Genomic DNA, 25692 nt, shown 5'->3' on the forward strand with positions numbered 1-25692 from the left:
GGGAAAACATTCTTATAACATTTAAATGAATAGCTCAATGCTAACATTTATTAACCTTTCCTCATGTGAATGATGAATTAATCTTTTTTTTTTTTTGTATAAATGTTTCTCTTAGCTATTGTCATTTTCAATAATCTAACATTGACTTTTGACTTTGTATAATACCTAATTCTCCAACAAAGTTTTATATCTCTATATTAACTCTTTGTTTTGATGAATAGATTGAGTATTTTGAATTAAAACAATTTTAATTTTAATTATTAAATTAAATTAAACATTAAAAATTAGGGGAGGAGTTCACTTACTTCAAGATTAACTTCTTTAAACTTACTTCTCATCTTAGCTATTAATTTTATGGACATCTAATAATTTAGATATATTTACTAATTCAAACTATTGGATTTCACTAGAATTTATAACTATAATAAGAAGTAAATTTAAAAAACTTATTTTTGAAATAAGTGAATCTCACTTTATTCTTATGCATAGTTGATTGGCCCAATTTATTCTAGAGATTTTGGAGTTAAGAATATGTAGTACCAAGACAAAATAATTGTGTAACTTTACCACAATTTTCTTCCCATAAATCATCATTGTATTGTTTCATTCTAATAAAATTAAATTTGATAGATAAAAACCTCATATTTTACTTCATTTGTTCTTATTTATTTCTCTCATTTAATGTTATCATTTTTTATTAATCCTTTCATAATAAAATATAACATGTTGACCTCACTTCATAAAATATATTATTGTTGCTTAAATGAATGCTTAGAGAATAACCTTCTTTTATTAATCGAGCAAAATGGATTAAGATTTAGTATAGTAAAGATTGATCAAGGGATAATTTCGATTTATTAGCCTAACCATAGTTGATTGCCGAGTAAGGTTAAATTACAATTTATTGGGCTAATTCTATTTATTATGAAATTTTATTATCATCACAATAAATTATACTCTATTATCACATTTGCTATATAAATTAGTTGCTAGTAAAAAAATAAATAAAATACCAATGTCAAGTTTGAAAATGGGAAGTGATTAGTAACAATAATGACTCAATTAGTTTTTATGAAAATATTAATATTAAATTTTGAAATTGATATTATATTAATTCACATATATCTAATGAATGACCAATTGATTTTGTGGTAAATATTCAAAAGTTAATATTGTGAATATGTTTAGGTCAATGGTCCAATCCTTACCTATTGTATTTCCTACTTTTAAAAACGAATTATCACAACCATTAGACTACAACAACATATTTATTATTATTTGACTTTGTATGTATTTAACTAAAAATTAAAATTGGATATTTCTCCTCATGAGTTAAAAATAATAAAATTGGACCACTCTAAAATCGTATTAGTTCAACACTCAAAAGTCATGTGTTAGTCTAATCTAACATAATTAGTGAGTTTTAAATTTATAAAGATGAGTCATTAAGTAGTTTTGGTCCATTACAACTTCTCAAATGACAAACTAAGAAATAAATGAGTTACTACTAAATCTTGATGTATCACATACTTGGAAATAAAATAAAAAAATTTGTATTAATTATTTTTCCATAAAAAATCACATTTTTTATATTAAAATAATACATTTGATGACTTAAATGACATTTCATATATATGTGAGCTAATTAATAATTTGTAAGGTATTGAAACCCTTAACTTTATCGTCCATATTCTCTAATGATTTATTTGGTTATAGAGAAGAAACTAGGAATGAGTAACCATTAGAAAGAAAGAGAAACGTGAGAAATACAGTAAATTTTTGTAATGTTTAATATAAGAAAAGTAGGATGGAAAAGAAAGAGAGAAAAAAATTTCCTTATTTTTTGTTTGGTTTTTATAGAGAGTAATAAAAGAAAGATGATATTATACCTCATATAATAAGAATATCTCTAAAGTAAAGAAAAAATTTGTTGTTTATTATTAATTAAAAAATAAAAGTTGTAATTTTAAATTATATTATATATAGTTCATTATAATTTTAAGTAATTTTTTAGTTAATATTTTAAGAGAATAAAATATATTCTAGTATAAGGAGATAAGTTATCTCCTTTAGCCACTAAAATAATAATATGTGTTCTATTTAATCATTTTTTGCAAAAATATTTCTAAAACTAAACAAAATAATACATATATCATAGTTTTATTGACTAAAGGAGATAAATTATTTCCATTTATGAGGAGATATTTTATTCTCTATTTTTAATATCCAAGTATGATATTAGTATTTAAAACTAACAAGTAAAGAAAATAAAAGAATTAAGAACATTTCATACAAAATCATCACCTCCTTTCTATTTTCTCATCAAACAAGAAAAGAAAGAATTTATGGTGGAGTGATGCATTTTCTATTACCTCATTTTCTCTCTCTTCATGAACAAAAATGAGAAAATCTCTTTCTATTCAACTTAATATCCATAAGAGGTATAACATCATTCTTTTAAAATTGATAATATTAAATCTTATCATATTATAAGATAAATTATCTTTTCTATTAAAATCATGATATACTATTTAAAAATATTTTTATAAAAAATAATTAAATAAAATATTTGTCATAATTTTAGTAATTATATGATATCTCTTTAAAATTATACTTATATCCTTAAAGAAGTATGGAATATACATGAAAAGACGGAAAACGGCAAGCCTATATCCATCGTCTTCGCGCTAAAAAAAGCAAAGTGGTAGCACGAAATTACAATTCTATCCTTCCTTTATTCTTCCTCAATCAACCGAAGCAACTTCAAACTCTTCCAAACCAAAAGAGAGAAAAATAAGAAAGTATCTTAAACATGGAAAAGGAAAAGGAAAAGGAAAAGGAATCGAAGGATGCATCGAATAGCATGAAGAAAACGGTTCATTGGAGCCCAGAATTGGATAAAACTGAATCAAACTCTCAACAATCACGCTTCAATCTCATCCGTCAGTCACTATTCTTCTTTTGTATTCTCACAATCATAAGATTCAAGCGGATTGGATAAAACCGTGGGAAGTTTTATCGTACATTTGTAAGATGTGCAATGTTATATGAGAATGAATGTTATAATAATAAAATGGCAACACGATAATTGATTCCATGTAGCAATGCCTGTTGCATGAGAAAACACACTGATACTATATGATTAGACATAGATATATTATGAAATAATGATAAAATAGAGTCGTGCCTTAGGTGGTTTGGACATATATGGATGATTGTATAAGCCTTGTAACGAGAATAGATCAAATGAAAGTTATTCTAATTCCTAGAGGAAGAGAGACAAAAAAAAATGATTAAGATTTAGAGCTCAACGATTTGTCAATCAACATAATTTGTAAAAGAGCATCATGGCGTAATTCGATCCATGTAGCCGACCCCATATTGTTGTATAATTTTTTATTACCTTAAGATTATGATCTATTTTATCATTATTTTACAATGAGTTTCACTAATTCTGTCACAACGACAAATTTATCACATACAAATGTGATTATTTAAGCTAGTACTTTTATATCGAAGTGTTAAAGTTGTGAGTTTAAATCCTGAAAATAATCAAATCTTCATCTTGTTATGTGATCAGAGACGGTGGTAACTGTTCGGAATGTGGTGGGAAGATGGGGAAGGAAGGTGGCGGAAACAACTCGTAAGGCTGAGAGTCTCGCCGGAAACACTTGGCAGCATTGTAAGATAATATTTGTGAGATAATATTTTTGTTATGTGATCCAAACTGAGATAAACTCATTTTGTTACATTGTGTTTTAAGTGAAAACAAGTCCAAGTTTTTCTGAAGCTGCTATGGGAAGAATTGCACAGGGAACAAAAGTGTTAGCAGAAGGTGGTTATGACAAAATATTCCTTCACACATTTGAGACAGTTCCAGAAGAACAGCTTCAGAATTCTTATGCATGTTATCTATCCACATCAGCTGGTCCAGTAATGGGAGTTTTGTATATATCAACATTGAAGGTTGCATATTCTAGTGATTCTCCTATTTCCTATAAATCTCAGGACAAAACAGAATGGAGCTATTATAAGGTACATATTCAATACTGATTTCAGCACGTCTCGAACCAAAACTTTAAGGCATTAGTTCCATGGGTCTTTCCTTCTTATAAACTCTTTCACTCCTCCCTGCATATACAATGTGGGACTTCACACTTGAATAAACCCAGCACACAATATGCCCTTCTACTTTCTACAATACACCTGAAATCGGGACATATGATTTCGAAGCCGGTCAATGCCCCTCAAGGAGTTGCACCTTGTCATCAAGGTGAAAGGTATAAACAAGTGGTCTCAATGAGATGGAAAGTATTGTAATGGTAAGGAAGATAAGCCAAGTTTACGAAAGCTCAGTATGCCCTTCAAAATTTAGAACTAGCCAGTGCTTCTTCAAGTGCGAAACTAATCCCTTTTGAGGTGTGTGGTTGTCCTCCCAACAAGTGTCGCTCCCAGGAATTGAACCTGGGAAGCTATGCATCCAAACTATCTCCCAGGCGAAAAAACATCATCCTAGAGTTATTCTCATGATGCAGTTCAATACATATTGCATAATAACATCATACACGTTTCTCTTTTCTTTAATTTGTCTGATCTACATTAATACTTTATGTTGGAGCCAGTATTATTTCGTGTCATTTAGAATTGCTGCAAGCTACGGTAACAACACTTGATCCTAGAGTTATTCTTGACAGTTGAAATGGACGGTATTCAATTGCGTGTAGGTGATCATCCCATTACATGAGCTAAAAGCCGCGAATCCTTCGTCGAACAACACCAATCCTGCTGAAAAGTACATCCAGGTAATCACTGTGGACAATCATGAATTCTGGTTTATGGGCTTCTTGAACTATGATGGTGCTGTTGAGACCATGAAAGAAGCTCTTGAAGCAGGAAAATCATTACAAACAGTAGCATAGTCTATTCATATGTTCTACATTTTCAAGCACCAAATATATATCATGCCTTGCAACAAAAGTTTGTAGATTTGATTGTTATGGTCCTGGAGTTGTTCATAAAAGATGCCCCTTCTTTCAACTTTGTGGATAGAATTTATGGTAGGTTGATAGTTTAGAAAAGTATATGTTCATAAAACCCAAAGAAAAAAGAGAGAGAACAATGTGTATGTCGACTTTGTTGATTCATATATACTAACTAAGTAGGAGTCTCGTGTACTGAGCCGCCTTTTTTTGGGGTACTTTGTCTCTTTAGTAGATGTGTGGTATGCCTTTGTAAATGGACTAGTCCGAATAATTCTTTGCTACAATTTTGATAATCTTCAAGGTGATTCTCTTATCTTGTTTGATCAATTCTATGAGGATTTCATGTTTCTTTTTATTCATCAAAACATTTAGTAGAAGTTTCATAGTTCATTTAATTATTGTAGTTTTTATTCATCAAAATTTTGGGAGATGAACATCAAAAGTCTTGAGAGTTGATTAAGACACTAACTTAGATTAATTAATAGCTTATATATGTACAATGAGTTAATTAACTTTGCATTTGATCGGAGAGAAATAGGGGAAAGAGAAGTTGGAGAGAGATGCTGAGAAAAATGAGTAGATTTGTTGAGAATCTGAATCTTCTCCAGCATCGATGAAAATGATGATATGTGACATTTGAAAAAATTAATGATACAAATTTTAAATTATTTTTAATTAAATTTTTTTAAATTAACAAATCAATTTAAGTCTCGCATTTCAGTATTAGAGAGAATCCGATGTATTTGTTAATAGTTAATTGAGGTGAAAAGAATGCACATGTAGGTGACTTTGATGGTGAGTAAGGTAATAGTGAGGAATGTGATGATGAGATAGAGGTCAGAAAAGTGAGTAAAAAATGAATAAGAAAAAGAATGCGTATGTAGTTGACTTTGAATATTCTTCCACAAATCGAATATTCTTAAATTATGAGATATCTTATTTTATTAACTCCATTTAGTGTTTGACATGTGCTTATTTTCTTCAAGAAGTTTTTATTTTAAAATATATTATAAAAAAAAATAATACACATGTCAAATACTAAGTGAATTTAAAGAAATAAATTATCTCCTGAATGAGAACACGTATTATTCTCTCATTTTAAAATAGGTTTTGACTGAGTATTCTTCGTAAAAAGCAATTATACTTGAGTCAGGTAGGATTATTATGAGGTAAAACTCTTCCTTGCCAAACATTTGAAACATTTTATGTATTATTCAAAATTTTACTAATTAACAATGTAACACTATAATTAGTAGAAAATTTATTCAACAATAACGATTCATCAAGATAATTAATCACGAATTAACAATATAATATTACATTTTTATGGAATAATATGATATTACAATTATGTTATATATATAAAGACATATGAATTATGAGTTTAGTACCTCGATACATGAACACTATAATTACTATTCTCGTGGGGAAATCCGATGTACTTAGCATGCACACGCCTTAACCACTCGGCCAAAGCATTGTTGTGTGTTAATGTCCGCACGTGGTTGGGATATGAATCATAAGTGTGTGACTTTAAATCGATCACTCCATTTCTCACACATTTCCTTATCTCATTGAGAAATTAATATGTAATTGAGAGAAACATGTGTATAGTGATTATATGAAGTTCACAATTTTGTCAGCAAAGTTAAATTTTTATAACTTTGAGTTAGACACTAGATTGACTAATAAGAGCATTAGATTACCATTATATCTTTGGAGGATCAATATGTCATTCATAAAATACTAACAATATTTCCTTGTATTTCTCAATGCTAACATATAATTTCATTTTTGTTCATTAATTAATCCTCATTGCCTTCCATAACTTAATCATGGTTGCTAGAAAGATCACAAATGTGCTTGTGGTTTTCTTGTATATAAACCCATGTTGTGCATTAAGCATAAAGGTGTTTGTTTTGAGTGATGAATTTGGAATATAATTCCTATTATAATCTATGTTAAATTTCAGGCGTTTTCTACCATCAGTATTTTGATGATTCTCTTAATTGATTATGAATATGCTTCTTTTAGTTTGACCTAGGTAGATAATGAAAAAATGGACTAGAAGTGCTAGATTTTCTTATTAGAGGTATTGCTGGTGGAAACACTCTAATCAACTATATTGTTGCTTCTTTATCTAGCTTCTCCTGCTTAGTACTTGTGCAAATGATTATTTTAAGAAGGTGGGGAGTGTAAAGATTATATATATTTTTAAGCTAGTTACCTTTACTTAGGTCGAGTCAAAACTTGAGTAAAATTCAAAACAAGCTATATTTTCATCTCAAATTCGGCTCAACTGAAGATTGCAAACTATTCAATCCGACTCGTCAACTCGAATTGATTTGATTTGTCAAGGGTTCGCAAACTATTTAGTTCAACTCATTAGTTCGATTGGCTCGTTTCGTTAGCTCGAATGCTTATTTAATATGTATATATTATCGAATCAGCTTATAAATCTAATGAGTCGAACTGTATTTGACTTAAATTTACCTTATTTATTTAACAAACTTAATTTTTAGTTTAAGTTCCAATTAATTAGATACAATGTCAAGCCTATTTTTAGTATAAGAATTATCTAGTGTTGCTTTCAAAATGCATCCACATCTTAGACACTACATGTACATCTAGAGCTGATGTCTCTTTGCCTCTGATATGATGAATTTGATTATATAAAACCTATTGGTTTAAATCAATTTTATGAACATCTAACGATTTAGATCTACCCATTAATTCAAACTATTGGATTTCCCTAAAATTGATGACCAAGATGAGGAGTAAGTTTAAAAAAGTTACTCTTTGAGTAAATGGATTCCCTAAAATAATTATGTTGGAATATAAAATGAATAGGAAAAAAACAACTTCTCCAACTCACAAAGGAGAACATTTTTTGGTGCATCACTGCACTTTCTACCATTCAGGAGGACTTTTTTGGTGCATCAGTGCACTTTCTACTATTCTTGTATGTTATTTGAACACACCTTTTGCCATTATTACATTTGAACTTACACTAGTTCTTCAAAAACATTTTCTTTAGGATCTTTGCACAATTTCGCCCCCTCTACCGCACCGATAAGAGAGGCAGCTTAAAGGGCTGCTCCATCCACGGTGTCTTCCCAAACTTCATCTGCTAGGACGGCAATCGGAAACTAAACCATGTTTGACACAAGCACCTTACCGTACCAACTACACCCATCATTGTCAGCCATTGTTCCCACTAGCGCACCATTGATTGAACCGTGATGCAGCTGTTGGAAATGCTGTTGACAGTGCAACATCATTGCTCAACTCTTTAAACCCACACATAAACCGATACCGCCTTAAACCTGTACTGAAGTACCACAAAGAACCAAGCAAACCCACCATTGTTACCCCCAACAATCATGAATCATTTTGCCTAAGAATTTTACCACAAATAACCTCATCTTCATCCGCTGACTCACAATGAAACAGTTTCAGTGTTATTCATGAGTATGCGTCATCAATGTCTCTCTACTTTAGATCGAGAAGGCATAATCGAAGAAAAGAAGAGAATACTTCGGAATGAGAAGCCAATTCTGGGTATCACAAAGCTTGTATGAATCCAAAAGGATCTCAAAAAGGAGAAGGAAGTTCAAACTATTAACGAGGACAGATTACATAAACTTAATCATATTAACAGATGAAAGTTAATTTAGAGGTTTGTTATTTTCAATCCCTACCAATCTTCATCGATGAACTTGTTATTCGGAAAACAGAACAGGAGGTGCAAGTTAAAGAAAATCTGTTTTATTATATGTACTATTACACTATCAGATAATTAATAAGATTTTCGGCAAAGAAAATCTAAAACTAATCTTCACCACAATAAGATCAGAAAGTAATAGCTAGCTATACTATATATTCATTAGCTTCAATCACCATAGACGGATCCTTTTATCAAAATTTATATCATAAAATAACTAAGTGCAACAAACCTTCACTAGAAACATGATAGACATACAATAAGAATATGAATTATTATAAAGTAGAAAGTTGAATCCAAATTACAGATGTTAACTGCACATAACACACCTTTATTAGAAAAGAGAAAATCAAGGAAAAAGAAGAAAATCAACAACCACATAAAAAAACAGAGGGCACAAAAAATGAATTATTCAAAGCTTACATGTATTCCTTAGTTGAACATTTATATCAATGTTATAAAAAGCTGGAGAGGGCCACAACTGAATTATTCGTAACTGTTATTCACATACGAATCTTTATGATTCATGACAATACTAACATAAGGTTTCGGCATCACCAAGTGAAACTGATAAATAATATTCACAACAAACTGAGGAAGATAAACAAATTTTAAAGAACAAAAGCTCAACTTCCAAGTTTATAATATACTCATAAGTGTAACACATTTATCTAATACATAAGAACTTGCTTCCACAAAAACTACAACAGGGAATAAACCGATTCATTCAAACTATGTACAGATTATAGTTAGTTGAAGCGGCATTGCAACACAACACAATACAAACAATGCAATCCTCTTTTCCTAACAGATAAAGTACATATAGATCAGCAACTACACTACTAGCACAAGTTCCTCGATTTTTTACCAAAAATTGTGCACAGGTAGCGAACAACGCTACACGATGTACACCGCGCTTGAAGAACTCCGGAAAAGGTTCTCACCCTTTCCCAACCCCTTCCATTCCATCACTCCTAGTGTGAACTACATCAAAACATTTTTATCCCCTTCCATTCAACCTCAATTATTAGGTAAACTACAACACACCTTCTTGTTCTACATCCGGATCGGTGTCGTCACTATTTGCTTCGATAAACCCTTTCATTTTAACCCTCCTAGCCAAAGTTTTAATTCTCATCCTCCTTTTCCCATTGCTCTGTGAACCTATTCCACCATTTGAATCCCTAATGTTCTCGTCTACGGGATACCTACAAGGCAAACTCACCTGATAGCAATAGTACTGCTCCTTCCCCTCCACCATCATATCCTTTGTCGGCGGCTTCACCTCCACGCCATGAAACGTCTTCCCACAGTTTCCACATCGAAAAGTACAATCCTCATATTTCCTCTCATACTCGTGCAGATACCAACAATAAGGACACATGGTCCAAAACGATGCCCCCTTCTTCATTTCCTCATCAATCTCACGGTCAAATGAGGCTCTCCTAGCCGAGTCAGATATCACAAACCAACCCTCACGGACACGCATTAGCGCGTCATCCGCAAAGGGAAACTTGTTAGTATTAGGGTTAAGGAGACGCATGAGATCCTTAAATTGCTGCCGCACTAAGTCACGATTAGCTGAATCCTCACGGCGAAGCCGGAGAATAGAATACCAATCGAGGTTAGTATCACTAATTCGGCGTTCAGCCGCACAAAGGACGTGAACAATTGTTAAGATTTGGTCAACTTGAACGATAATGTTAGTATCTAATCTGGGGATAGAATGAGCGAGCTCACGACACGCATTAAAATCACGGCAGGCAAGAAAGGAGGCGCAGGAACGGATGAGGGTTTGGGGATCTAGTTTGGAACCGTTTTGAGTAGCCATTGATTTTGTGTGGAAATGAATGGGTTCGGGTTATTATTATTATTATATAACAAAGACTATTTATGTCTTGGCGGAAAAAAGTTATGCAAACTTGTCAAACAAAAAATTATTTATAGCGGTTTATACTTAGAAAACAATATGTATCTAATGATGATATTAAAAATATCGTATACTTATCATTTGATATTTATATTTGAGTAAGTTCGAGTTGATACTTTTGAGTTTTAGTAAAATTATATAAATTATCTATTATTTTTCTACACTTCCTTAAATTCTCTAATTTTTATATTTTCATTATATTGATCATATCGGCATGAGAAATAAGTGTAATCTTTTAAACAAAAAATATGATAAATGCAAGTAAGCTAAGCAAAACATGGTATATTGTGAATACAAATCCAAATAATATACAAATCAATGTATATTTATTATTTTTAGTTACAAAAATGCATCAATAATTCTAAACAGATATTGTTTAAATCGTTTTTATACTATATCGTAATGAACCGAAAATAATAAAGAGATATTGATTCATATATTATTTGGATTTGTCTTCATAATATATCATGTTTTATTTAACTAAATTGCATTTATCACATTTTTTTGTTTAAAAGATTACAGTCGTTTTTCATGCAGGGGTGGTCAGTGTAATGGAATTACAGTACAAAAAATAGAGAGTTTGTTTAGGTGTAAAAAAGTGATGAGTGATTTGTGTAATTTTGCTAAAACTCAAAGGGTGTCAATGTAATTCATTCTTTATATTTTAATATTTAATATTAATTCTTAAGTAAAAATAAAACAAATAAATAATGAATAATATTATAAATGTATATAAATTTTTATATTTGATATTATGTAGATATTATACTCTTATATTTTCATTTGTCACTAGTCAAATTTAGTTTAAGGGAAAGGAAATACTTCTCAAACTATTTAACACATATTCTAAAGGTTTTTTTAATTACTTTTATATGATATTTTTTTTATTTTATGTATTATTATTATCTTTTTATTTGTTCCTGTTAATTTCTTTTTACTATTGTATTTAAGATTATAATTTTATATTATTCTAAAAAATCAAGAAAAGTAATTATTTTGTTGGCACATGCAATTTTTTAATTACAAGTGTCTTGTAATAAGGATAAACTCATAAAAGTGAGTATCCAGTTTTGTTTTCTATTGAAAAATACTATCACAATTTCATCTTTGGAAGTAGGAATAACAATGAAAATCGAATATGTGGGTACTGTTGAACCCAACCCAAATCTAATGGGTTAAATCCGTTATGATTGAGTTTGGATTTGAGTTTTACTCAAAATTAAATTTCAGGTTCAGATTTGATATATGTGATACCTACCCCGAAACCGTCTTGATTGAAAAGTAAAATAAAATAATATATATTATAACCTAGTTTTGTTAGAGACTTACATGGGCACAATTAGAACAAATTTAGGAAGAACGTTTTCATACATAAATTAAATAAATTAATATATGTATTTGTATGTTGGTGTGATGCAGTAGGTATGCTTCCTCAATTTCCGTGATCTCTGATTTGGGAAGAACATTTTCAGACATAAGAAGTGAAGGTTGTTGGGTAATTGGGTTATAAAAATAGGAATTTTTTGCCTTATAGCCATACCCTTTGATTGTATTTTATTTTTGTTGGTTTCCTCTCGGGTTCGAGTTCCCATAAACTTAACAGGTTCAGAGATAGTATTGTTAATTTCAACTTCGCTCAATTCGGATTTAGAGTTGGGTAAATGCAAACCCGACCTGACCCTTCTCATTGCCATTCCTATTTGCAATAGTTCTTTCTTAAAAAAGTTATTGTGTTTATATATTAGTGGTTAATAAAAGTTGCAGTGTAGATGCATTTTTTGTTCAATATATTATGCATGCAAAATTATTTAGTGTGCATTATTGTATTGTCACCTTGAAAATGGTGACTAATAAAGTATTGGTCTAGTGATGTAGGATTTAATTGAATCCTCAAGTGAAATAAAAGGTGAAAAATTCGATTTCTAATAATGGCAAAAATCTGAATAATGACAAAAATTTGATTGGACATGTATTTTCATATAGTAAAATATGAAAATAAAATCTTTTGACGTAGTTAATGTGTACAATTGCAAATATGAATTAGTTGTTTTTTCCAAACTCGTGGTAGATATAGACTTTGTTCCACATAGCAAAATATGGTCGAAATTTCTTAAAAATGTGTGTTACAGGCATATTTAACACGTGTTTAATGCTTACAGTTGTAAAGGATGAATTTATAGTTTCGTAGTTTCAAGTGATGTCATATATGATAGTTAAAATTATACCTACCTTTATGGACACTTAATCTTGTCCCATATTTTAACCCAAAAAATGAAAATACAAGAAAAATTTCAAAATATAAAAAAAAAAAGTTGAAAAGAGCACTCTAAACATTGTTGTAGTTTTATAGAATATTACAATAACTTATGTGGATATGTCAAATTAATAGAATATTTTTATCACAATGAACATATTTTTAGATGTTTTGGATCTAATTTATCCCTTTTGAATTATAACCAATGATTATAAAGTTATTAAATACGGATAATTTCGTTTTAATTAATCAAATTTAAAAAATTATTAAATAAGATGTTATGGATTCATTTAATTAGATATTATGGACTTATTAATGAAAATTTATTTAAAAACATTCAAAAAGTCTCTACTAAAAATAATGTGGATGAAATGAATTAATTATTAAATTCGATATTAAAGTCATGAATCATGTTACATCTTTCTTTAGGCAGAAGTTAATAGTCAATGTGGTTTCTTTGTCATTAAAGTCATTTCTAATTAAAATAATTTCGTTGATAAAAATCAGACCAATTAATCAATTTTCTATTCATAACTATGTAGTTCACATTTCTCGACTTCCCCCATTTAGAGAAATGTAGGAGCACCATAAAGTTTTGTCACATAGTAATAAAAAATAGTTTTTCACCTTTTGTTTTAGTAATTAAATATTTAATCAAATAAAATGAGGGTATAATTTGATACATGCAACTAGGGAGGATATCATTTTATGTTGGGTAAACAAGGATTTAATACATTCAATCTTCCATAATCAACTTCTAAGCTCATAATTTGGTACAATGGTCTTATTTTTCAAATTACACACAAAAAGCTTTTCTAAGCTTTGATCGAAAAAACGTACTCATGACTCCAAATTATTTAGAAGATATCATAATTTAAATCGACATATTTACAATTCATGTAACTCGTGATCTCGTAGAAAATCAGATCATTGTAGCTAACAAATCCATTTGGTATTTTCTCACTAGGGATGGCAATGGGTCTGGTTGGGTCCGGTTAGTGTATTACCCGGACCCGCCTTGTTGCTTCATTTTTGGACTCAGACCCACCTCAGATCCATACTGATACTCGCTGAGTCTGCTATTCATGGGTCCTTAGGTAATCAACAGATCTACGGGTACCCACAAACTAAAAATCATTAAAAATAATTTCCAGTAAGTTATGTAATTGTGTATTTCTTTACTATAATCTTATGTTATTAAGGTAATTAACAAGATAAAAAATTATAAAAAATAATTTAAAGTTTTAAACATATTTTAAATTATTTACTTCAACATTGTAAAATTGATTTAATAAGAATTGTTCAATCAACATAATATTATATTACACATATCAGTTAACAACATAACATCACATCACTACTTAAATATTACTCTTTAACAACATATCGATTATTTACAAATTAAAAATATAATATTATGGATTAACAATATATATAGGGATCCACATATTCCACATTTTATCCATCAATTCTAGGGAAATCTGATGGTAAAGATCTACTCACTAATTTAAACTATTGAGTTTCTCTATAATTGATAGCTAAGATGTGGAGTAAGTTATTTAAACTTACTTCTTAAGTAAGTGAATCTTCTACCATATATATAGAAGGAATAGTGGATCCGGTACACGTGGGTCTAGATCCTTCATTGCCCAGTCCAGACCCATCCAATAGTGTGTCTTCAAATCTCAGGTCTCATTATCCACGGGTCCACTATTTGGTTCTTTTTATTGACTCATTCTTTGAATGGTCATGTTATGGGTGAGTATGAGCCAAATTGGAATGAGTAAAGTCTTATCCCTTATCCGATTTTAAATGTTGGTCAAGTCATTTCTTGAACCCGGCCTTAGACCCGAAGCTAACCTGATTCTAAATAACGACTAAGTCAACCTTTAAACCCGAACTCGACCATAGACCCGATTAAATATAATGCATACTCATTTTAGATGAAGCATTCTCAATATTATTTATTATTATGATATATGTATATATATTATAACCGTGTATATATATATGAGATAAAAAATTAAAGAATCAATGATACTTTCGACAAAAAATGTGTCATTACTCTATACATATTTGAATAGATATGCATATAAATATGATGAACGAGTAACCATGGCGCGGGTGGAACTAGGTCATGCTTGATCCCTACCTGGCCCTAAATATTGATTGACTCTAAATTTTGCACTCGAACCTAGCCCTAGACTCGATGAGATCTGACTCTATTCAGACCCAATCATGGTCAAGTCATACCAGGTGAGCGGGTAGGGTCAGGTCATTCTCACTTCTAGGTCACATTATGTTGCTTATACTCGTAAATATAGAAAATAAATATTTCCTCAAATAATTATAAAAATAATGATCAGGATATGGATTGAGTAAAGGTCATATGTAGTTACTTCTTTTCCTTAACTTATCCTTTGAATGATCGCATTATTCTAATTATGCTCCTAAAAATAATTAAAACATTAAAATAACCAACACATATTTTTCAACCGGGAAATATGTAGTATTGATTCCTTATTATACATGGAGATACATTGAGCAAAATGCATTCTTGTCACAAAAAAAAATATGTTTTTAAGTGTATAAACAAATATATAAAGTAATCCAACAACTTTAGGGTATACTCCATGTCAATACATTCCTTGATTCGTAATAGATTTGCGACCCCTTGATCTCAATTTTAATGATAATTGCTTATGTAAACCGGCATTGGCCAACCTTTGACGCAAGGGTCAAGTCAAGACAAGAAGGTCCTATGACTAGGGCTAAAGCTAAATCAGGACATTCAAGCTCACTAAGGACACCATTGACCCATGAGACCATATTCAAGAAGGACATTTATACCCTTACATTATTAGTTTATTTTTGACAAATAAATGAGACTTATGTCTCATGGGTAATTAGGATTTAATTTAAGCATTTTTTATTTTAATTTGCAAATAAATTCATGTAATTGGGGCCGAAAGGTTATTTAATTAATCTCATGTCAAATGATCCATTAGTGGTCAAGTGTTTGACCTAGGCATAGAAAATGGTCCATGAGTAGCCAACCTGGCCAAGCTAGCTTGAACCAGGCGTTGGGCGCATGAGCGCTAGAATTGACCAGAAATTCAATTTTCAAGATTGGCTCGGTCAAATGAAAGATTGTCTTGACCAAGTTGGGTTGAACTTCACTCAAATTTAAAATGGGGAGCATGAGAGAAAGATGGTTCGGTGAAACTTCGACAAATATGAAAATGTTCCATGCAAGTTCAAATCTGGTTGTGTGACTACATGGATCTCGGTCAAATGGGCTAACAAACACAAATATCTTGGCCAAGTTGGATCCAAAATATTCCAAATTCAAATTGAGGCACATAGTTAAAAGATGGCTCGGTAAAAATATGATCAATTAAAAAATGTTCCATTCAACTCAAATGTGGGACACTTGGCGCTTGGGTCAGAAAATCTCGGTTGGTCAGATTTGGCTAAGAGTAGCCAAATTGAATTTTGCTTCTCTTTTTCAAAATTTCACATGAGCAACTTTTCCATATTATCTTCAAGGACTTTAAATTCAAAATTTTGGCTCAGGAAAATATGCAAGATGATGGTATGAAATTCTTTATGCCTTAAAATCAAGGTTGGTCAAATCCTAGAAGATAAGCATGGTTTCAAATTCAAATCCCATGAGGATAAAACAACCCATTTTCATCTTACATCAAATCCGTCCAAAAGATATGGTGGAAATTTGAATCTCCAAATTTGGCCAAATTGAATTATCAAGATCCAACTCTAATTGGGCGTGAAGCTTACAAGTGGCATGGTCATAATTTCCCTAGAGGACCTCAGACAAATCTAGGGCAAATCTATCCACAACCAATTCAGGTCAACAAAATTAATATGCCAACAAATTCATTCAAATTTCGAATCAAACACATATCAAAGAATTCGGCCAGCACACTCAAGATATAAGTCAAAACCGAATTGATCAAGTCAAGGATTTTACCATATTTAGTTAGAATTTTATTTTTGAATTCAAATTAGTTTGTTAATCACCTTTTCTAGCCTAAGTGTTTCCTATATATAAATTGTATGGATTGAATAAAAACTAAGTTTGAATTGATTAAATTTTTTATTGTTTTAGTTGAGAGTTATCTCCTAAGTTATCTTTGGTCGTGGCCATTATCTTGTTCTTATCAAGCATCCTTGCTTGTGGTGAACCTCCTTGGTTTATCAAGCAATCATGTTTGTGGCGCCAACCAAACACTTAGTCAAACACTCATCCCCCTAGCCAACCCACGTGGTTGTGACCATACTAACCAAGGACATTCAAACCGTGACCAAACCCATACAAACTACCCCAAATTGTGGCCCCGTATTCACTAAACACCAAATTGTGACCTAACCAAACCACACACAAGACTAGACCAAACTTGCACACACAAACCAAGCCACAAATAAAACCCTAACCAAACCTTGACCCATACAAGTTCCCTTAACCATTCAAGCTAATAAACGATCCCAAAGTTAAGGCACCCCTAAAAGAGTTTGGTTGTAATGTAATATACATAATTATACTCATATTTTTAACATTAGTTCAAACTAGTTAGAATAACCTTTTTGATATATTTTGGTATAACCAAAGGTATCCACTCATTCTATAAGTAAAGATCTAACCTTATTTGGGTGCATAGTTGTCCTTCCCAATAAGTGTGTTCCCAATAATCAAACTCTTGACTTTTTGGTTTATCTAGGGATCTAGTATAGCCTTACACAACTAGATCAACATCTTCGTCGTCTTTTTTATATGATTGAAACTATGGGTGATCAATTGAGCAAGTAATGCTTGCCCCTTACCCGACCCTAAATGTTGGTTGAACCATTTTTTTGAATTCGGATATGACCATAGACTCGAAGCTAATCTGATCCTAAATATCGATTGAGATAATCTTTGAAACAACATTTAGGGTCAGATTATATTAAAACAAACTTCTCCAAAATACGTGTTAATGATGGAAGAGGTAGCAAGGATAAAAGAGAAGGCCATAGATAGACATAAAGAGGTGTTTCATGTATAATCATGTTATCATGCTTCCTAATAACAACTATAATGACAGTTCTTAAGGTGGTTCTTAATGAAATAAAAACATTTTTATTATGTTCTTCACTGTATCATTTTTATTTTCTAACTTTTGTTCTTAAACAAGAACAATTCTCAGTTGTTTTGGGCCAAAAGAAAGTGACGAGGCAGGTGGATGTTGTGAGAAAAATGTAAATATTGTGAAACTCAAATAAAAATAAAAATAACTTTTGCTATTATGAGAAAAAATATACATTATTCTTATTTATGGAAAATTATAATAAATTATGAAATAACAATGCATATTTCACTAATAATACAAACATCATTTTCATGTTAGTTAAATCCTTTTAAAAAAAATTCAAATCTTTATTTTTTTTTTATATTTTATTTCTTATAAACAAATAATAATAATAATAATAATTTATGTCTTTAAAAAATAAATAAAAATGAAATAAACAGTGATTCGCCGCTAAGTATCTCACCTCTGTCATCAAACCCAAAACTCGTGTTTAGCTTCTCATTCTTCTTTTTCTTTACACTCTCACCTTTCTTTTCTTCTTTTTCTTCTCATTCTTCTTCTTCTCTTCTTATTATTCTTCTTCTTATTATTATTATAGCGTTATGGCATTTTTTGGATCCACAAAACGTTTTTCTACTAAGCTTTCTCTATTGGGTGATGCTTTTATAAGAACTTACAGCGCCGCCACAGGTCCAAACCAATTGAATCTGATCAAGCAACTCAGACAAAGAACCAGTGCTCCTATTAAAGATGTTAAAGCTGCTCTTCTTCTCTCTAATTGGGACATTGGTAATATCACTCTTACCCTTCCTTTTTTCTTTTTTTATTTACCCCGCCCGGATATAACAGGCGACTCAGTGCACGAGACTCTCATTTAATTAGTCGGGGTCTGAGGATGGTAGATATACACAGTCAGACTGTTTCCAAAATTTGAAGTCGTGACATCGTGCATGTATTATCTTGTGACCTAAAATAGGTTGTAGTTTAAATTCTGGAAATAGGCTCTATCTGTTTGCAACAGTGTTTTAAATTGCATTCCACGATCACAATTGCGGCTAATGGAATCGCGACATTAACAGCAATGTGCTGCGATTTTCTGTAGTTGTGGTAAATGCAATGTAACGGCAATTTAAATCATTGATTTGCGGATAAGGTTTATGTACACTATCGTAGACCCCACTAGGTGAAAACCTCGTGATCCTTTTTATTTTGTTTCGAATTTGATTAGTATTGTAGATAGATAGATTTAACAAAAGAAAATACAATGCAGAGGAAGCTCAGAAGGAATTGAGGAAGAAAGGAAAAGTTTTGGCTTCCAAAAAATCGTCTCGAACCGCTGCTGAAGGTTTGCTTGCCCTTGCCCAAAACCACAACAAAACTGCGCTTATTGAACTCAACTGCGAGACTGACTTTGTTGCAAGGAATGAAATTTTTCAACACTTGGTTTGTTTCCTTCATTTGAGACAAGGCTTCATTTCTATTTACAAGATCTATACATTATGATGTGATATTAGTAGTACCATGTTGTTAACTTTGCTTATTCTTTCTTACTTTTTGTAGGCGTTATCTTTAGCAAAGCAAGCTTTGTCGGTCGAAAACTATTCTCAACAGGTTTCTGGTGTCTTTCATGTTGGACCTGAATCTTTGGAGGTAAGAAAATTTCCCACTATCCTTGTTAATGCTAATTCTGTTAATTAGTACATTTGGAAAATGACGTTTCACTAGGTTTTATGGTGTACTCATTTTTTCTAGATTTGTGTTTGTGTTCGATCGTGCTTCCCTATGTTTGTTACATCTTGAAATTAACAATAATGCACTTACATTGATGGATTTATCTCGATAAGTGTAACATATCTTTACTTTAATATATTACTGTAAATTTTGGGAGTGCTCATAAATTTATTTCTCTGATATTTTGACCCATTGGACTACGTTAAACGTGTAATTATGCTATGATGACACTTTTTACACCATGATCCCTCTTGATTTGCTATTGAAATGAAAGTTGTTGGAATATGCATTTAAACGAGTTACTTTCACCAGGAGACGACACTGAATCTTGAGCATCCAAAGATCAGTGGAGAAACAACTGTTCACAATGCAATCATTGAAGTGGCTGCAATGATGGGGGAGAATGTTAAACTTAGAAGAGGTTATGTGATGCCTGCATCATCCCAGGGTCTTATATCTACATATCTCCATACCAGTCCCCAACAAGGTAAATTGAGCTGTGTCGTATTTTATTCCCTTTAATTTATGCGCTTGTGAGAATTCTTCTACTTTTGTATGTGCACATGGGCTCACACATGCTATATTCATGCATGACATTTGCGTACATAATGGTCAAGAAATCAATTCAGTATCATTTTCATTTCAAATATCTCGTGCTAAGTATCATATTCTTTGCATGACTGGTAATTGACCCAAAATGATCCTAACCTTCTCTTATTTAACTAGGTCTAGGTCGCATTGCTGGAATTTTGTCTCTTGAAGTAGATGATGGTAAAGCACAAGTCGATGCTGTTCAACGAGTTGGATCAGAATTGGCCATGCATGTAGTCGCAGCGAAACCATTATTCTTAACAAAGGATTTAGTGTCTTCAGATGCATTAGAAAATGAGCGTGAAATTCTTAAATCTCAGGTCAGTATGTAATGATTTTTTTGGAGTTAAGTGCAGGTCTTTGCTCAGTATATGAATCGTTATTGTTATCGACATTTAGGCTTCTAGAGTTTCTAATCTTAAAGTATTATTTGAAAGTTCATAGTTAAATGCGAGTTCAAAAAATAAGATGAATGTGCCATTCTCAATTATAGTGTCAGTTGTTTTGTGCTAATACAAGATTCAAGTTTCTATTGTCTACTTAACTCATATATTTTCCCAGCATGGTTCGGGGGCACGGTGTGAAAGTTACAATGCTTGCATAGATGGAACTGACCTTTTGGCAACTGCCCTATGTTTCCTTCAGAGGATTATTTAAGATTTGGTTGTAGGGTTTTGAGTGGTTTAAGATTGCTCGTAGTTTAGTTTGGTTTTAATTTATACTTCAACTTGCAGAGAATCATTCCGCTGTCAAAACTGTCATTTTGTTTTGAACTCACCTCTATGGCCAGTTACCCACAAAAGTTTTTCCCCCAATAAATGAATAAATAAATAAAGATGGAAAAGGATAGTTACAAAGAGTGTAGATGATAAGAGATTCTCCTTACAAAGAAGGACTAACAAAATTAAAACAAACATCAAGCAAAGCATTACAACCTGTCAACGTAAACCCCTCTAAGAAGCCCATGAGCTTTACACAAGTAGAAGCAAAACACCTAATCTTATCCCAAAGAAGCTGCTCATTCAAAGAATTCTCGTTCAAGATGCGAGAATTGGGCTCCATCCAAATACCATGAAGAATAGAGAAAATAATACCATGATACAAGAGTTTGCCTTCTTTCCTTCTCCTAAAACCAGTAAAGCTTTTCAGCTGAACTGGTCCAAGGACGTTGGGTGAACCCAACACTTCTTGAAAAATACCAAAAAGAGGAATTACATATTGACGGTCCACAAAACAATGTGAGAACAAACGAGGAACAGTTTCTGAACTCGCATCATTCATAACACACATTTAAGGGGAAATAGGCTTATTTGGTTAGCTTACCTGAAACATGTAGTTGATTTTAATTTTATTAAGTACAACTGTCCAAACAAAGGACTTAACCTTGGAGGGAGCTTTGGACTTTCAAATAGGTTTTATCAAGTTAGGACAAAACTCCATTTAAAGAATGAAAATCCCCTTGTACATGCTTATAGTCCTTTTTGATCTGACCTTTTCGCTGCTATATATACGTAACTCTTGATGAATAAGAGCATTTCATTATTTGCCTTACAAATTGTGAGGATTTAGTACCATCCTATTTAGACTAATTCAACTTTTTTGATAAACCACTTTTTTCTAACACTTAAAAAATTCAGAACTTAAGTTTTTTTCCTTCCAACAAATGCAATATACTCATTATTAATATCCGGTGTCTTGATACTTATAGTTCATGAGCCGAAGTGCTACATTCTTCACTAAATTATAGAAAGTGAGTTGTTTTTTTTTATTTCCATTTTAAATAAATTGAGACCATTATGGTTTATATATTTCAGGCAGAATCCTCTGGTAAGTCTCAGATGGCCATAGACAAAATGGTTGAGGGACGCCTACGCAAGTACTTTGAGGAAGTTGTGCTTACGGAGCAAAAGTTTATTATGAACGATACCCTGAATGTTAAGGTATGTGGGGTTTCTCTAAATTGAATTTGATCATTTTCATTGTGAGAAAACTAAATTAAGATAGCTATATTTATTGGTCAATATCATGAATTTGATTTGTAAAAATCGATAAAAAGTATACCAATGCATCTGTTTGGTTATAATCCATCACCCTCTTTATTTATTCGGTTAATTTATTTGAGGCTCTTGTTTTTTTTATTTAATATATTCATCTGGGGTGTTTCATTCCACTCTGCAGGCAGTGTTGGATAATCTATCCAAGGAGGTGGGTTCATCTGTGAGGGTTGTGAACTTTCTCAGAATGGAAGTTGGGGAAGGAATTGCAAGGTGAAACCTCTACCTGATTAGTCATTTTTCTTTTGCCCTTGTTTTAGAGTTTAGTTATTAACTATTAGAAAAACTCATTGCATTGAATATATAAAAAAATAAAAAACAAAGAAAGAGCCCTTGCGATTTGTTTGCAAATTAATTGTTTAAAATTTAGTTTGTACTGTATTACTGTACATTTTTTTTCCTGTAAATCATGCAAAGGGAGGGGAAAGTACAAGGTAGTTAAGAAAAAGACCAAGAAAGCGGTAAGCAAAGCTAACGATAAAGCGAATGAGGGTTCAAATAAATCTCTGGAGGTGAAAGAAGCTTTAAAAAAGATGGAGAATGAGAGTAATTAGAGCGGATAATATACTATCGAGGTTTGGAAGGTTCTAGGAGTGAAGAGCATTAGATGGCTTACAAAGTTCTTTAATATGATCATGAGGTCTAAGAAGATGTTAGACGAATAGAGAAATATTTTAATCCCTATTTATGAGAACAAAAGGCGACATAGGAAATTGTGCAAACTGTAAGAGATTGAAGGAACATAATTTGCGATAGAGCATTATAGCGTCGTTCGATCCATGTAGTTGACCCCACCTAGTGAGATCAAGGTTTGGTTGTTGTTTGTATATAAATCATGCAGCCAAAATCGAGAACAATTTGCAAATTGGCAGTTGATAAAGTTCTCAGTTAAAACTTGAAAGCATTAAATTTCTCCACTTTACATGATAAAAATTAAAAAAGGATGTAATGTGTTCAATCTACCTAAAAGTAAGCTTCCTTTTGCCTTCATAGCATCCTATTCCTTGACTAACCCCTCCTGATGACAAATAAATGTCTAATTTTGTGGATCAAACTTCCATTATGCTTTCAATATTTGAGAAGTTGGCTGATTTTCCGAACCACGATTCACAGCCAAGAAGCAGATGCATCCGAGCCGGTTGCTCAGTCTGCGTAATTTACGTTGATGCTATCCATTCATGGAGGAAACTTTCAATACCTCAGGTTTGTTTTGTAAGCCTTTTTTTTTCTCACCATAGCTGATAATGTTCTGTGTGGGCTCTAATTTAAACACTAATGTTCCATTTATTGATCCAGGAAACTTGTGAGGTACAAGATTCTGTTGAAAATTTTGCTCCATTTGGGTGTTGCTTTCAAATGACATAAAGTTCTGTTTCTGCATCTTTTGTGAGTTCATGGAGTTTTTAAGTTATAATTTTATATAAAATTGATTAGGGTGTGGATCCATACTTTTAACCTACACCAAAACTAATCAATTTATTTTACTTTCATTTTAGGGTTTAGAATAAATGGATAGGATTGAGTGTTAGTAAAAATTTCACACCTAGTTGAAGTTTTGTGGTTTCAAGTTTTAAAAAATTGTTACCAAGAGTATAATTTCTTAGGCACTTGTAATAAGGTTGGATCAAACTAACTTCAACCTAACTTCATATTCGTTTGAAACTTGACTCATTATAAGTTTGATAAACTTGGTCCATAAACTAAATGTGAGCTAAAAGTTGAGTTATAAAATAAAAGAGTCAAACAATTCAATTCGTTAAGTTTATAAGCGTGTTATATATATATATAACAAATATTTTATAATTAATTTATACATGTACTTGTTGAATATTAAAATATTATATATACTCAAATTACTTATTATAAAAACTGATTTTAAAATGAGAATAAAGTATCTCCGATATAAGGAGATAAATTATTTTATCTAGCTACTAAAATCGTAAAATGTGTTCGATTTAGTTATTTTCTATAAAAAATTGTGTAAAACTAAACAAAATAATACACATATTATACTTTTATTGACGAGAGGAGATGAATATATTTTATTCTCTTTTAAAATTAAAATTGTTTTTCTCATATATTAATGAGTATTATGGATTTGAAGGGCTTGATAAATTTGCTCGTTGTCTCATTTTACTTTTAGTCATAACTCATAAGGTTTTGTAACTATTTTCTGTTGAGGTTCAAGCATCAACAATATATATTTGTTCATTTGCTTTCTCAAAGAGAAAAGTTAAGAAGATTCAATTGAGGTTTTCTTTGTAACTTGTTGCTTTTCATTCTCCTTTTCTTATTCTTCCACTCTATTCATACTTAGCATGTCCCTAGTCAATAAGGATTATTGTTCCAAACTTATCCGTACCAATCATAATAAAATAAAGATAAAAATAATGAATATTTAAAATTTTTAATTAATATGATATGTTTTCATTGCTGGCCGACAATATTTATGACATGATTTAGGATAATATATTCTTATTTCCTTCATACCACCACTTCTTATTCCATCCACAAGCACATGCCTAATAAGTATAAAATTTGACTAACTTTTATTTGATCTACTCTTCTTAGTAAGAATTCTTTCAATCTCCTCCACATATGTTTAAAAAGCTACATGAGGCACGATTCTATCATATTTTCTATAATATAAGTTACTCCAACTTTCTCATAAATGCATTCATTTTGAGTCCTATTTTGTCTAGTGTATTAATTTATCTAACACAACATTTTTATCTCTACTACATGTAATATATATTCTTTTCTTGACATTTACCATCCAACATTTAGTTTCATAATATTATGGTTTATGTAGTTGTACGGTAAAACTTCCTCCTTAAGCTTGGGTGTCACTTTTTTATTACATATGATACATAAAATACTCTACAATTTCATCCACCCAACTTCAACCTTATAATTTACAATATTGATTTTCCCGATCATGTTATAAGATTCATCAAAAACACTTAGATATAATCACTATGATTTGATATTGTTAGGTTGCTAAGTGTGAAAGAATAAGTCTTACATCGTGTAGAATTGGATGAATTAAAAAACATATAAGCGGATGGACTCATGGACCATAAAAGAACAATTTAGTCCATGAATGAAGATCTCCCAACAAGTAGTGTCAGAGAGAATGGTTCGATGATTCAACCAAGTATTAAAATGACAAGTGACTGATAGATCCATGTGTGATCATTGCGTTGAAAGTCTTTACGACGAGAAGTAAAGGCGATGTGTTCCATTAATAACAAGACAATGGCAATACAAGTAGATCGATAGTTAAGTTTTAGTGTATTCGATACTCGAATGGGAGGTAACTCAAATTTGAAGAGAAAA

The 25692-nt window shown here is 31.4% G+C and overlaps 3 protein-coding genes across 3 annotated transcripts; 2 read left to right on the top strand and 1 right to left on the bottom strand.

The window, feature by feature from the left end:
- Window positions 2804-5177, top strand: LOC109331895 (GLABRA2 expression modulator-like). The gene is made up of 4 exons (XM_019566666.1): window positions 2804-2942; window positions 3581-3682; window positions 3764-4035; window positions 4725-5177. Exons 1-4 carry the CDS (start codon window positions 2813-2815, stop codon window positions 4917-4919), a joined length of 699 nt encoding a protein of 232 aa, XP_019422211.1. The 5' UTR covers window positions 2804-2812; the 3' UTR covers window positions 4920-5177.
- LOC109331894 lies at window positions 9363-10575 on the bottom strand. Its single transcript, XM_019566665.1, has one exon. The coding sequence runs from the start codon at window positions 10535-10537 to the stop codon at window positions 9743-9745; it is 795 nt and encodes a 264-aa protein (XP_019422210.1). The 5' UTR covers window positions 10538-10575; the 3' UTR covers window positions 9363-9742.
- Window positions 18519-23859, top strand: LOC109330464 (elongation factor Ts, mitochondrial). The gene is made up of 9 exons (XM_019564644.1): window positions 18519-18766; window positions 19248-19420; window positions 19538-19627; window positions 20021-20195; window positions 20435-20619; window positions 22114-22239; window positions 22478-22566; window positions 23467-23556; window positions 23650-23859. The coding sequence occupies exons 1-8, from the start codon at window positions 18580-18582 to the stop codon at window positions 23507-23509; spliced, it is 1068 nt and encodes a 355-aa protein (XP_019420189.1). The 5' UTR covers window positions 18519-18579; the 3' UTR covers window positions 23510-23556; window positions 23650-23859.

Source organism: Lupinus angustifolius, chromosome LG17 (genome assembly GCF_001865875.1).
Source record: "Lupinus angustifolius cultivar Tanjil chromosome LG17, LupAngTanjil_v1.0, whole genome shotgun sequence".
Lineage (NCBI taxonomy): Eukaryota > Viridiplantae > Streptophyta > Magnoliopsida > Fabales > Fabaceae > Lupinus > Lupinus angustifolius.

Coding starts and splice junctions, on each gene's coding strand:
- LOC109331895 (XM_019566666.1), top strand. CDS start 2,813: ATGGAAAAGGAAAAGGAAAAGGAAAAGGAATCGAAGGATGCATCGAAT. Junction 2,943..3,580: donor ATCACGCTTCAATCTCATCC/GTCAGTCACTAT, acceptor TTATGTGATCAG/AGACGGTGGTAACTGTTCGG. Junction 3,683..3,763: donor CGGAAACACTTGGCAGCATT/GTAAGATAATAT, acceptor TTGTGTTTTAAG/TGAAAACAAGTCCAAGTTTT.
- LOC109331894 (XM_019566665.1), bottom strand. CDS start 10,537: ATGGCTACTCAAAACGGTTCCAAACTAGATCCCCAAACCCTCATCCGT.
- LOC109330464 (XM_019564644.1), top strand. CDS start 18,580: ATGGCATTTTTTGGATCCACAAAACGTTTTTCTACTAAGCTTTCTCTA. Junction 18,767..19,247: donor TCTCTCTAATTGGGACATTG/GTAATATCACTC, acceptor AATACAATGCAG/AGGAAGCTCAGAAGGAATTG. Junction 22,567..23,466: donor GTTGGGGAAGGAATTGCAAG/GTGAAACCTCTA, acceptor CACGATTCACAG/CCAAGAAGCAGATGCATCCG.